Consider the following 14,000-nt stretch of genomic DNA (forward strand, 5'->3'; position numbering starts at 1 on the left):
CTTAGCAGCCCAACACCATAGCCACTAAGTAACCACCGCAGCTCGCAAAGTGTTTGTTACAACGAAGTAAGCATGTTTACGACGTCGGACTCAAAGTGAGTTAACAAATCCTTATTTTATGCCACTTAAGTGAGAAAATATGGCCATGGATGTTTTTCAACTCTCATTTGTAGCTGGAGCGTGCCATGCACCTCACAATTGTTGAGGTTTTGGCGAGTCCGCAGGTAAGTGTTTTTATATGTTGACAAAGTGCCTTGAGCATATTCTGGTATTGTCGTTTGGGCTCGAATGTCACCGCTGAACATAATAGAGAGCAATCAGCTGAGACTAAACAACATGAAGACTGAACAAATGTGCGCTAGCGTGCGCAAGAGAAATGCTAATTTGTGAATACTCCATGTGTGCTGCAGTATACAACCAACCTTAATTCTGTTGTTCCAAGCGAGAGAAAACATAGGCACAAATGAGCCCAGTTCCAGCAGTCATGTCTTGATCTTGGCACAGATCAAAGCTGCATGTTAGCTTAATAATGCACCACAAAAAGCACAATGCGTACAAAACTCCAGCACGGAGCTTACGAAGTTAGATTTGACACGTAACAACCACTGCATGTTTGTTTTGGAGCGAGATGAGCCAAACAACTATCTAAACCGATTCACAACAGCGGGAATCAGTTATGTGTTTTTATGCAGTTGTCACTTTATTGTGCGTTTTTACGGATGCCACTGCTGGTTCTTATTTTTCTTATTCTTTTTCTTTTTGCATCTACATCTTAGTAGTTCCTTTAACACAATTTGGAAAAGCGACACGAACCGCGACGATCCACTTCAGCCACCGGTTGCTTCCTCCGGTTTTGAAGGGAAGCAGTACAATTTGATGCAGACATCCTCTTCGCGGTTGTGACAATTCTTAACGCAGCAGTATCTGCGCTTGTTCTTTTTGTTCGCACTTCTCATGGAGCAGCTGCCAAGAAGTCGTGGTGAATCCATTGGAATATAGAAAAGGCAGGTTTATAGTGAAATGGCAGTGAGGGCCTACTCACAAGTGCTCACCACCACTGCTAGGTGGCGTGACATGTAGAGGCAAACTTCACTGCAGGGTGCCTATAGGGGCCGTGCGGTCGCGCCATACATAGTAGCCACCGGAGTAGAAAGTTTCTCCTGTTTTTACCATCTCGCAATGCAAGTTTCGGGAACTCCGAGTGCCAGTGATGCAGCCCAATTTCTGTCCGTCTGTGCACACGTGATCACTTTCCATGTAATTGCGGCATCATGATGAACTCGGAATGTCTTTGCAGTCGACACTTGCATGCTGATAGAGCAAATGCAGAAAACGGTATAGCCGGGAAGACGGACAGTGCACTAACCTAAGCCAGTGCCTCATTTGTTTGTTTTTTTTATGTGTCTGCCGCGTGAGCGCCGCAGCGTCCGCCGTGCACTCTCCTGTTACTCTCTCGATTTTGTCCCGAGATGCCGCTTGGCGGCTCCACCATATTACCCGCTTGCAGACGATGTTCTCCCCCGCCCCCGCGCTGGCAGTTTGTGGACATTTCGCGCAGTGCTTTTGTCATCTGCAAGCAAGAACTACAAAGGTTTTTGGGTGTTTTCGCAATCACAATAAAGGAAGTAATCTCTGCACGCAATAAAAAAAATAACGTTGAAATAAATTGTTATGAGTCTCACCGGGGCCACAATTCCCGCCTCCGCCAACTTGCAGACAACACATTTAACCCATAGGTTTCTGGCTGCGGTAGACGAAGGTCCATCTGTTTGCTGCAATGGTGATGTTCCTGTGACGTTTTACACGTCAGTATGCACTGCTGTTGTGTACCGTTTTGCACGTCGAGCCAGTGAAAGAAATACCCTGGAGTGTCCTTTCAAGGCATACCAGCAGACAAAGAGCTATGGGAACAATTGCTGCAAGCTATCACAAGGATGAACTGGGAGCTGAGTTCGAATACAAATTATTCAGCCATATGCTGCCTTCATTTTTTGTAAAGAGACTTTCGCCAGGACACGAAGAGGCACATGCTCAAGCAAGGTACAGTGCCCCAGTGTTTTTCCTCACTATACGTCCTACATAAAGAAGGAATAGCCTAAGGTGAGGAGTTCTAGCGTTACACAGAAAAGAAGTGCTATTCTTCAATGGCCACGCCAGCTAGCCTGTCTGCACCTGCCGAGGAAGTGCATTCATGCGCTGCATCGTCGTCAGCACGCTCAAAGTTTGCGTGAACGTGCCTGCTCAAGCGCCTAAGCCCAGATGGCCCAGAGGTCAGGTCACATCAGAAAGCGTATCTGCAGTCTGCAGCGATGACGTGCCTGATACTGCTCCTTTGGCATCAACAAGCGGGAAATGCATGAACTTCATTTTTCCAACCGATGCGCAGTCAGTAGATGGGGCAGGTGCTGGTGCCTTGAGATCAGTTGGCACTCAAGCTGAATGGAGAAGCTACGCATCAGTGCCTTCCTAGAACAAAAGAAGTGGTGCGAAGAAGAAAGGACCTGGAAGGCATGGAATAATAGGCTGTAGGCAATTATCGACGCTTACAAAAAGGAGCTACAACACCTAAAGGAAGAGTGCAATGTCAACCAATTTCTTCAAGTCACCGCAGACTCAAACCACAGCAGTATGAAAGCCAGATTAATTAAGGATCAGGTGCTGAACTACAAGGCAAGAAAACCAATGTGGTCCGAAACACTATATGGCAGCGCATAATTTTGCGCGACCTTTCCACAAAGTCGTATGAATAACTGAGGACAGAGCTCCTCGCACCCCATGTAGAATGACACTTCAGAAGTACCTAGGAAGCACTTCAGGCAAAGTAGGTTTCAGGGATCACGTGAAAGAAAGGCTGAGCACCGAGCACCGAGATGGAATGCCTCGGGATGGAACAAGATAGAATGTGCAGCCTCTATGGATGAAATGCGGATCAAGCAGAGGCTCAAGTACAACAAGCAAAGAGATGTCATCCCAGGAGAGGTTAACATGGAAGCTCCGAACAACGTTTTGTCGGCATCTGAAAGGAAGGAACTGGCGAACTCACTCTTGTGCCTTTTGCTCTGTGGCTTGCATGCGAGGTTCAGGATCCCAGTAGGATACTTCTTCATGAGGGCCTACACTGGTGAGCTACTTGCGGAAACCATGAAGCACATCATCAGAAAGACCAAAGACCTGGGATATGAAATAGTTCGGGTTGTGACTGACAACTATAAAGTAAAAGTCACAGCAATGGAAGTATTATTGCATGGGCAACCGCAAACCCAAGTATCTCGTCCCACCGATCCAAGCCGAAGTTTGTTCCTGGCATTCGATCAGAGCCACATTATAAAAAACATCCGATCACAGTTTCTTGCAAAAGAATTCCGAAAAAATGACGAAATTTCTTCAACTTACATAAAGGATCTCTGCAAGATGCAAAAGGGCTCGATTCTAAAGCCGGTCCATTTTCTCACGAGAAAACACCTCTTTCCATCAAATATAGAAAAAATTGGAGTGAAGCTTGCCATCCAGTTGTTTTCATCTGCTGTGACAGCGGCTTTGTCCTTCATGAAGGATCATGCAGCACACACTTGCAATGCAGTCTGCCAGCGTAGGACCAACTGTGGAGTTCATGAAGAACATATGCAAATGGTCTGTCCTTATGGATGTCAAATTGTCAACAACATATTCACCAAGATCACCCGGACTCCCAGAAATTCTCTGATCTGGAGGATTCGAGAGTTCACTGGCTGGAGCAAACCGCAGAACTTCCTGACGAAAGAAACGTACCACGCCCTGGTATTCACAACTGTGTCTAATGATCAGTGCATTAGGTTTTTATTGGAGAGAGGATTCAAGTTTGCACTGACGTGTAAATTTTCAAGTGACCCCATAGAATCATTCTTTGGGTCCCTTTGGTGCAGTGCTGGACATCAGAAGCACTGTTTCTGGACTTGAGAAGATGCTGAAGACGGGAGTAGTCGCTGCTTTGCACACCAGTCACGCACAAACTTCAAGCTCATTCTTTTCCTCATGCAACATTACTAGGAGCAGCAAGAGAGACAGCACATCAACAAAAAAATACGCCCACAGTAGTGAAACTAGCACAGCAGACACTGCGTGAACTGCGTATCTCATCAAAACCTTTTCTTCCAACGCCAGACATTGCAGTGATTCCCTTGTTGTAAGATACATATCCCGCGTTGGTGAGCGAGCGCTGCATGTTGCTGGTCGCAAAAGCACGAGGGAGCAGTTCTAGTGCGACGGACGGTTTTATCGCATGCCGGGACAGAGGAGGTCTGTGCTATCCCACTCAAAAGCTGGTGCGAGCTCTGCATGCCCTGAAGAGGTTTGTGGACACAATGCTTTCAGATTGTATCCTGAAGAAGCCCTTGGAAACATGTTTAATGTACAGTGCTGACGTTATTGTAGCCTTGCCGGTACTGTTTTGCGACCGTTGTGGCAAAAGCCACAGGCACAGACTAATAGAACTTGTACGTAAGAGATTCATGAAGCCGCTTTTCACAATCTATGCCGTTGACTTCTCTGACAAGAAAGCAGTAGCCAGGCTACTTAAAGCGCTTAAAAAGCTTTGATGGCTAAACGATAATGCAATTTGTTACTTGTATGCGATTTTTGACACTGGACTGATCCACGTTCATGTTTGTTGAGTTTTAGTGGTTCATACATGTCTGCTTCACACAAGTCTCTTGTCACAATATTATTAAATTGTTCTTTCGCTACCTCACTTATTCCTGTGAATTCAACTTATTCTTAACTCAGGCTCTCACCATCAGCAGAGCACTTCATAGATAATGCGACATATTTTTGAACGCTTCTTTCTGCACGATGCTCTCATGCGGTAATATGGAGGGCTCATAAACATGGAAGACTATAAAAAAATTGGATACAACAACAATAATGATGATGATGATGATAATAATAATGATGATGGTGATGATGATAATAATAATAAATAAAAAAACAATGTGCGGGTTAGCCACGACTGCAGCATGCCACAACCGCCGCCGCGAGGAGAGGGTAATAGCTTAGTGCCACCATGCAATCAATCAGAGCAACAGAGCGATGATGGGACACCAATGGAAATGGGCGTTGATGCAACAGGCACAGAAACAGGCACTCTGTGTGTGCTGCCTAAGCACACAAAGAGGCACTGCCTAAGCACACGGAGAAGGCTACAGCAGTACGGCTCGAAGCGCTTGCGAGGCAGCCATTTTGTAATGCCGATGGCAATACGGTAACGCAGATTTAGGGTCGTACTCGACTCTAATGCGCAGGCTATTTTTGGACCTGTTTTATCGAAAAAAAATAATTCGCATTATATTAGAGTAAATATGGTATTTATTGATGCAGTTTAATAAACAGGCTGAAGTATGCGAAAATGCGCTTTCAAATTTTGATAATAATTGTACATACTTCTGGAAGAAGCGGACTAGCGTCTGCTCGAGCTCAGCCGCGGCCGCCTGCGTAGGAATTAAACTTTGGTCATCATGCTTATTGGTGTTGTAGCCATCGGGTCTCACTAATTTCGACTAGTTTTGAACACTCAACTAGCCAGGAACTACGTGAAACTTAAGATCAGACCACATGCACACTTTCCAGCGCACCTTCCCTCCTGGCCGCGCCTGGTTAGATGTCTTGGCAGAGTTCGCTTCATTATGAGCTACTGATAGCACTTCAAAATGCGCAAGTTGGATGTGGCTACTAAGCTGGTCAAGGACAAAAGTTTGCACCACGCAGCACAGCCAGACAGGAGCATATGAGCACGAGCGTGCACTCCAGCCCTGCCGCGCACAAAGCAAACACTGTAGTTGCTTGGAGCTGCTGTCTGCTACATAGCGCAGACACCATGGCTGCCGCAGGGTGCCACGACGAGCGAACTGCAGCTCGCTGGGGACAACCGTGTTTGGCACATTTGGCATGTTGTAGGCGCCAGAATCATAAACAGTGGCGTCTACATAAACATCCAAAATATCCAAAATCAAATTTGAAGAGCACGCCACGGTGATGTTCAGTAGGCCAAGCATTGTGGGCACACCCTGTTCTGCCATAGCCTTCACAGTGCAAATCATTGAAGAAAGAGCGGAAGCATTGCGAATGGGACATGTTTCATTGCCAATAACTCTGCTTCTGCTGAACACATTAAAGGACTTTTTGAGCCAAATTATTCCTGGAATACTCTGATATAACTTCAAATGCATTTCTCGACTTTGATAAAAAGTGGTTCAGGGCCCCTTTAATAATCTTTTATTTCCCACGTCTACAAGCCTACCACATGCAAAATTTGACCTGTTCACAAGGTATCACAATGACTCTGATGCAGCACATACAAATAATGGACCGAAAATGTGGATAGGTAGCAGTGAAACTTGCCTCAATGGGAACACCGATATCCGGCCAGCGCAGGTCAGAAGATGGTGGCTTCAAGCTGTTCCACACGACGATGACTTTGTTCAGGTGGGGAAGGCTGTGCAGTCGCTGAAGCGAGTCAATCAGCACTGCCTCTCGCTCATACGTTAGCATCACCACTGCATTAACACAGGGATAAGTTTGAGTTCATGGCCATGCAAATCCTGGAACAACACAGTGTTACAGTTCCCTTTGTGTGGCAATGAATGGAACGGATGCCAAACGCCTGCGACACGACCTGCCTAATCATCACGCTTGTCAACATGAAAAGACTTGACCGTCGGGCATGTGCAATTGGATTGTGCATGGAATGTACAAATCCTACTCTGCTTTGTCCTACATTCAACCTCTCTACACCAAGGAGTGGTTTCCTTCCATATCCTTTGTGTGGGTTCACCCGACCTGACCTCCATCCAACCCCTCTATGCCAAGGAGTGGTTTCATTCCGGGTTCCTCTGTGTGCGTTGACTCAAAGCGTCCTGACAAGGCCCTCTACCATGAAGCAAGAGAGAATGAGGTTGCCCGGATGGTGGAAGGTATAAGAGCACCAGAAATCCACCATCTGGAGTCGCATCTTCCCAACCCTTGTGTGCAGGTGCACGCATGCTGAAAGTTTCTGTGTCTTCTTTTTTTTTTTTTGTCTTGAGCATACAGCTCACCCATAATGATGTATTAAACATCTGTTAATTGTTTTTACATCACCTCATATTCCCTGTCAAACACTTTCCAATGATTACAAAAACGGCGCCGAATAAAACAACACACGAAGAAGGGAAACACGAGACAGCACGTAGGCGCACTAACAACTGAGTGTTTTATTTCCTGACATAGCAATATATAGCTGCTGTCAAAAAACAACAAGAACTAAACAGGGCAGTCATCTGCATCGCACAAGGAAGCGAAGATACAGAATAACAATTCAAGAGTCACTCTCAAGATATGCCAGTTCCTTTGTCGAAAGCGAAACTGAGGCTTCACTGATACATTCAAGACCGCGCTTTTTTATCTCAAGCGCTTCCAGTATCTCCCTAGTGAGTTGATGGTCAGCTCTGTACAGAACACTGGTTCTATCGAAATCTGGGATGCACTTGTGCGCCTTACAATGCGCACTTATATGACCGGAGAGCTCGTTTTCCATCTTATATCTATGCTCATGTAATCTGTCATTCAGACATCTGCCCGTTTGGCCTACATATGTTGAACCGCACGACAAGGGGACCGAATAAACTACTTTCTGTACACATCTGACATGTTTCTGCCCATGTTTTTTTGCGCACACCTGTTTGTGTTTGCGCACATCTGTTTGCGCACAAACAGGTGTGCACAAAAAAACATGGGCAGAAACATGTCAGATGTGTACAGAAAGTAGTTTATTCGGTCCCCTTGTCGTGCGGTTCAACATATGTAGGCCAAACGGGCAGATGTCTGAATGACAGATTACATGAGCATAGATATAAGATGGAAAACGAGCTCTCCGGTCATATAAGTGCGCATTGTAAGGCGCACAAGTGCATCCCAGATTTCGATAGAACCAGTGTTCTGTACAGAGCTGACCATCAACTCACTAGGGAGATATTGGAAGCGCTTGAGATAAAAAAGCGCGGTCTTGAATGTATCAGTGAAGCCTCAGTTTCACTTTCGACAAAGGAACTGGCATATCTTGAGAGTGACTCTTGAATTGTTATTCTGTATCTTCGCTTCCTTGTGCGATGCAGATGACTGCCCTGTTTAGTTCTTGTTGTTTTTTGACAGCAGCTATATATTGCTATGTCAGGAAATAAAACACTCAGTTGTTAGTGCGCCTACGTGCTGTCTCGTGTTTCCCTTCTTCGTGTGTTGTTTTATTCGGCGCCGTTTTTGTAATCATGCTTAACCAAGTAGCCCACCAACACATGCTCAGTTACTTTCCAATGGCCAATCCGGTTCGAGCTCCAAGTAGATGCTGTTGCAGGTCACAATATCCCCATCCCTATAACAACTGGTGGCAGTAGGGAGAGCAGCACTGAAAATAGCCATGAATTTGAAGTCATTGCATAAACCAGAGTTGTTGGAGCTGGCGAATGAGTTGCACCTGGATGTCACTGACGTACTCCAAAAATTACAGTTAATTGAGGCTATTCTTGCTCTAGAGGCAGAGGATGATGAGCTTACAGAATGCCTGGAGATCTTTAGATACAGGGAGACTGCAAAAAGTCAGGCAGAAGAACAGAAAGAATGTGAAGAATGGGAACGCAAAGAACAGGAAAGAGAACACGCACTTGAATTGAAGCAACTCAAGCTTGAAATGGAACACGCTCAAGCAGAAGGGCAGAGGAGCGAAGGAAACAGTGCAGGAGAGCCTGTATCATTAAATATGACAGAGCTAATGCCACCCTTTAAGCTCGGAGAGGACAGTGGTTTGTTCTTGGCAACCTTCGAGCAAACGTGTGAGAAGCAGGGGTTCTCCCGCGAATCATGGCCACAGCGTCTGCTCACACTGTTACCGGGCGAGGCAACAGACATAAACGCTCGCTTAACCAGAGAGGAAACAGAGGATTACGATAAGGTAAAGTCCACTTTGCTGAGGAAGTATAGGCTGGCAGCGGAAGCACTCCAGCAGAAGTTCCACAAAATGAAAAAGGCTAGGAATGAGTCCTGTACAGCATTTGCATATAAGCTTATGTCAAACATGGAGGAATGGCTCAAGGAACAAAAAGCCTACAGTGATCATGCAAAGGTTCACTGCTTTGCACTTGAACAATATTATAATCGGTTACCTGAGAACATGACATACTGGGTTCAGGATAGGCCAGAATTAGCATGGTAGCAAGCCACTGAACTAGCCGAGGAACTTGTGACATGTCGGGCTCATGAGTCAGCAATGGTCGAAAAGGCGATCCCAATTTCAGGCTTGGCAGGTCGAAGCCCAGGCCGTAAAAAAGAAAACACAAGCCTATTATTGAGGGTGCCTCAAAATGTAATAGTTTCTGGTCAGAAGGGGCCATTGAAGTTAAGACAAAGCAGCAAAAAAAAAAAAAATGGAATCAAAGAAACCCTTTCTTTGCTACAAATGTCACAAACCAGAGCGTGTTGCTGCGCAGAGTAAGAAGGCAGAGGTAGTGTTTTTATCGGTCAGTTGCAATGACGAGAACATGAAGCTGCTCAAACCGTACATGTGCAACCTTGAAGTAAAGGGAAATCCATGTCGCATACTATGCAACTCTATGGCTACTATGGGCGTGGTTCACAGCTCTTATGTGGAACCTGAGATGTTCACGAATGAATGCGTCTGGATTAGGCAAACCGTAGAAGCTCACAGTGCATGTCTCCCAATCGCAAAGGTATCAATTAAAGGTCCTTTTGGTACACTTGACACTCAAGCTGCCATGTCACCTATGCTTCCTCCGAGGTACCCTTACCTGTTCTCAAATAGGTCAGATCAGATTTAATTTTTGAGGAGGCCAACATGATGGCACTAACGAGATCGAAAACTGGTGAGCTAGCTACAAAAGCAGTCGCAGAAACAGCCCTAACGGAAGTGGATGGCTGTTCGGAACATCAGAAAGTGGAGATCGAGAATGCCAACACATTGGAATTGCAGGAGTTTGGATCTGCGTAGGCAGAGGTCCCCGTAGTGGAAGCAGCCAAGTTATTGGAAGAGCAGTTGCTGCACACGTAAACGTTCCTGAAGCGATTCTGGTAGAACTTCTGGGGCTTGTGTCAGTCACTAACAGAGAGGCTAGGGAACAACTAATTAGGGAACTAGTCTAAAGGACAGCTGGAGCCTGAACAAATGATGGAGTAGCAGGAAATCCTGGAAGAATTTCAGGATTTATTTGTAGATAGGCCAGGAAGGACATCAGTTCTTACACACAACATCGAACTCCCTTCTTTGGAACCGGTACGTTCAAAGGCTTATTGAGTGTTGCTGTGCCAATGTAAGATTATGGATGCAGAGGTGGAAAAAATTTTTACTCTAGGTGTGATCAAGCATTGTCAGAGCAATTACACCTCGCCTTTGATCTTCGTTGAGGTGCCGGGCAAAGATCCACATCCTTGCGTAGATTACTGCAGGCTAAACGCGATCACTAAAGATCAGATTTATCCTATACCAAACATTGAAGAGCGAATTGAGAAAGTTAGTGGCATCTGATTCATTTCTACCCTGGATTTAGTTCCAGGCTACTTGCAGGTTTCACTTACAGAGTGGGCTAGCAGATATTCCGACTTTACATCTCCGTTGGGAACGTTCCGCTCTAAGGTCCTAAGCTTCAGTTTGAAAGCACCGTACTGTTTTTCAGGCCTTATAGACATAGTGTTGTGAGGACAGGAAGAGTTCGCCTTGCCTTACCTAGATGATGTCACAATATATTCTGCATCCTGGTCACAGCATATGCAACATCTGAGGGCTGTGTTGGCCCATGTGCGTGAAGTAAGCCTGACTGTCAAGGCACCAAAATGCCAAATAGCGCAAACGGAAGTGATCTTGGTCACGTAATCGCACAGGGCCGTCACCATCCCTCCGAGCTAAGAGTGAATGTGATACGAAATACCCCGCAGCCGCACACAAACACAGATGTCAGATCTTGGGGGTCACCGAGTACTATCAGAGGTACATCCCTAGGTATTCTGAACTAGCTAGCACTCTAACTGATGCTCTCCAAAAACTGAGCTACAGAGTGTCCTCTGGGAGGAAACTTGAGTTGAGTCATGTCTTGTGAAGCGTATAACAAACTTATGTGTGTATTCAGTGCTGCTGTAAGTTCTGTAAAACCGTCAGTTTTGAGTAGGAAGTAAGCCTGGCGGAGCTCAGCGAGAATTTGTCTCATGCTTGTTGACTGAGCGGCTGAGTCTCGGTGTAGTTCTAAGACACATGCTATGGATGGGAAACTGTTGCAGACCCTTCCGAGGCATCTAGACTGGGACCAAGATGCTGAGCGACGTGGGAAAATTCCCATAGTGTTTCATGCTCAGGAAACCTGTGAACAAGCAACGACTACAAGCACCGACCTGCGTCATTCCTCTGGCCAGCGGATGTCATCCCCTGCCCATCGGTATCTCCTCTAGTGGCCTACTCTCCTCTGTCCTACGTTCAACCTGTCTACGCCAAGGTGTGGTTTCCCTTCGTGTTCCTCTGTGTGGGTTGACCCAACGTGGTTTACGTTCACCCCCTCTATGCCAAGGAGTGGTTTCCCTCTGTGTGGATGGACCTGATGAGTCGTGACAAGGCCCTCTACCAGGGAGCAAGAAAGGATGAGGTTGCCCAGATGGTGGAGGGTATAAGAAAACCAAAAAGCGGCCACGTGGAGTCACATCTTCTCTGCTCTTTCGTGCAGGTGCACGCGTGCTGAATGTTTCTCTATCTTTTTTTGTCTTGAGCACACCGTTCACCCGTAATGATGTATTAAACTTCTGTTACTTGTTTTTACATCACTTTGTCTTCCCTGCCAAAGAGTCTCCAATGGTCAACCTGGTTCAAGCTCCAAGCAGACGCTGTTGAAGGTCTCAATAACCCCATCCCTCCCAATAATGACAGCGTACGGACAACTCATTTCTTCATTCTTAGTTTGCTAAGATATTGTCACGGCATAGTGACAGTGAAGGAGCAGAATTACTTCCAAAATTACTGAATAATGAATTCAGCTTTTTATGGGGCGAACTTGTGCCCAGACAGCAAAGCAACACTCAAATAACAAAAGCAGTGAGCCCAGTTGTCAATTGCCAAGTCTAATTCTATAGCTCAAGTCCGTCAGCTATTCATGCATGTCTCACCACATATAACAGAAAGTTCATTGACAACACAGATTCAAGAAATCCAAGAACGTACAACATTATTCGCATCACAGTACAAAGGGACTAAACAGAGGTGAAAGAAACAAAAAAAAACACATCAACATACACGATCCGATACAGCTGTATCACTGTCAATTTGGTGACGACGTTTGTAAAGGTCCGTAAATGTAAAGCATGTAAGCGTTGTGACATTTCTCCTTCTAGGACTCAGAGTTCCAATTTTCTTTACGAACATTCATCCCATTCTCTAGCTCCTGTCTGAAAGGGGTGTTCAGTTTATTTCACTGGCTACTCGTTATCCATACAAAATTTTCACTACAGCAATCTTACCAAATGTGGTAGGGTACTACAAGAGAGTGCTGACCTGTGAACTGCTCCCTGGGAACATTTCCACCAAGAACTTCACCAAACTCCTTTCCAGAGCCACCAGCGCCTTGAGCAACCGGCCTGAAGCCGAAACTAGAGCCTGCAAATGAAAATACATTCACTTTAAAGATTGATCGTGAATATAAAACTTCAGCAACTAATATTCAAGGTTCTTTTTCTTATGTAGGGTCTGAAACCTCTATTGAAGATTCAGAATGTTGCAAGTATGAATAGGGTCGCCACCTTTGCTGAAAAATATAACCACCACCGGTTTGGGAGGGAGGGGTACTAGTGCGTGAAAAAAATGCAAACAAATTGTGGTAATACGCCACGTATGAATTTAGCATGAATAAAATTTGATACACTTTTTAAAATTTTTGTGCTGCAGTTGCAAATGATTTATTCGTAAGGCATATCTATATATATCATATATATCTAGGAGGACGATGCAACGAGCTATGGAAAGAAGAATGATGTATGTAACGTTAAGGGATAAGAAAAGAGCAGATTGGGTGAGGCAACAAACGTGGGTAAACGACATCTTAGTTGAAATCAAGAAAAAGAAATGGGCATGGGCCGAACATGTAATGAGGAGGGAAGATAATCGATGGTCACTAAGGGTTACGGACTGGATTCCAAGGGAAGGGAAGCGTAGCAGGGGGCGGCAGAAAGTTAGGTGGGCGGATGACATTAAGACGTTTGCAGGGACAACATGGACACAATTAGTACATGACCGGGGTAGTTGGAGAAGTATGGGAGAGGCCTTTGCCCTGCAGTGGGCGTAACTAGGCTGATGATGATATCTACAAACCCAGCAAGAAATGCCACTTTTCCAGGCCATTCCAAAGTGGAATTTACAAACTGGCCTTGGTTCTAGCAATGTTGGCTGTGATTGAATTCACTGAAAAGCATGCACATATGTGCTGATCTAGAAAATAACCGGAAGACCGGCAACTGGGGTGCCGGTGTGGGGTCACACCAGCAGCCAGTACCGCAAGGAAAAAACCGGCCAAATGGCAGCCCTAAGTATGAAAAACCAGTGCCACTACAAAAGCCTCATTCAGCAAGAGGACGCATCTGTTCTGTCCACTCCTTATTCTAGAGGGATCGAGAATTTAGTTACAGAAAGGCTGAGTGGTCGGATTGAGCCATATCTTGCTCTGGCCTTCCACTTTGCACTGGGTAAGGGAGACAAAAATGGAGACAAGTGACGATAATAAAGAGAAGGAGGTGCATTATCTCGCCATTAGAAGGCTGCCGTGATCCACTTTTGAGGCTTTCACTGCTTTGCTGCCAGTCTGACTATGATGCAAAGGAATGCTCGTTTTATGCAAACTACTATACAAGCAGTTTCCCTACGAGACAAAGACCTGGACCCGTATTCACAACAGCAGATCTCAGCTTTTGTCATGAGTCTGATGACATATTACCAAAGACGGCCAGCCAATGGCTGC

At 45.6% G+C, this 14,000-nt stretch overlaps 1 protein-coding gene across 3 annotated transcripts in view; it reads right to left on the reverse strand.

The window, feature by feature from the left end:
- The window catches only part of botv (exostosin like glycosyltransferase 3), a 44,231-nt gene that overhangs the window by 26,977 nt on the left and 3,254 nt on the right, over positions 1–14,000 (reverse strand). For all 3 annotated transcript variants that reach the window (XR_011514516.1, XR_011514515.1, XM_065438467.2), the window contains exons 4-5: positions 12,545–12,646; positions 6,373–6,527 (exon numbers count right to left, since the gene is read on the reverse strand). Coding sequence is in view for 1 of the 3 variants with exons in the window: in XM_065438467.2 (XP_065294539.2) it covers positions 6,373–6,527; positions 12,545–12,646 (257 nt within the window). In the remaining 2 variants the exon portion in view is untranslated. The remainder of the gene's footprint in view (positions 1–6,372; positions 6,528–12,544; positions 12,647–14,000) is intronic.

Source organism: Dermacentor albipictus, chromosome 5 (assembly GCF_038994185.2).
Source record: "Dermacentor albipictus isolate Rhodes 1998 colony chromosome 5, USDA_Dalb.pri_finalv2, whole genome shotgun sequence".
NCBI classification, from domain to species: domain Eukaryota; kingdom Metazoa; phylum Arthropoda; class Arachnida; order Ixodida; family Ixodidae; genus Dermacentor; species Dermacentor albipictus.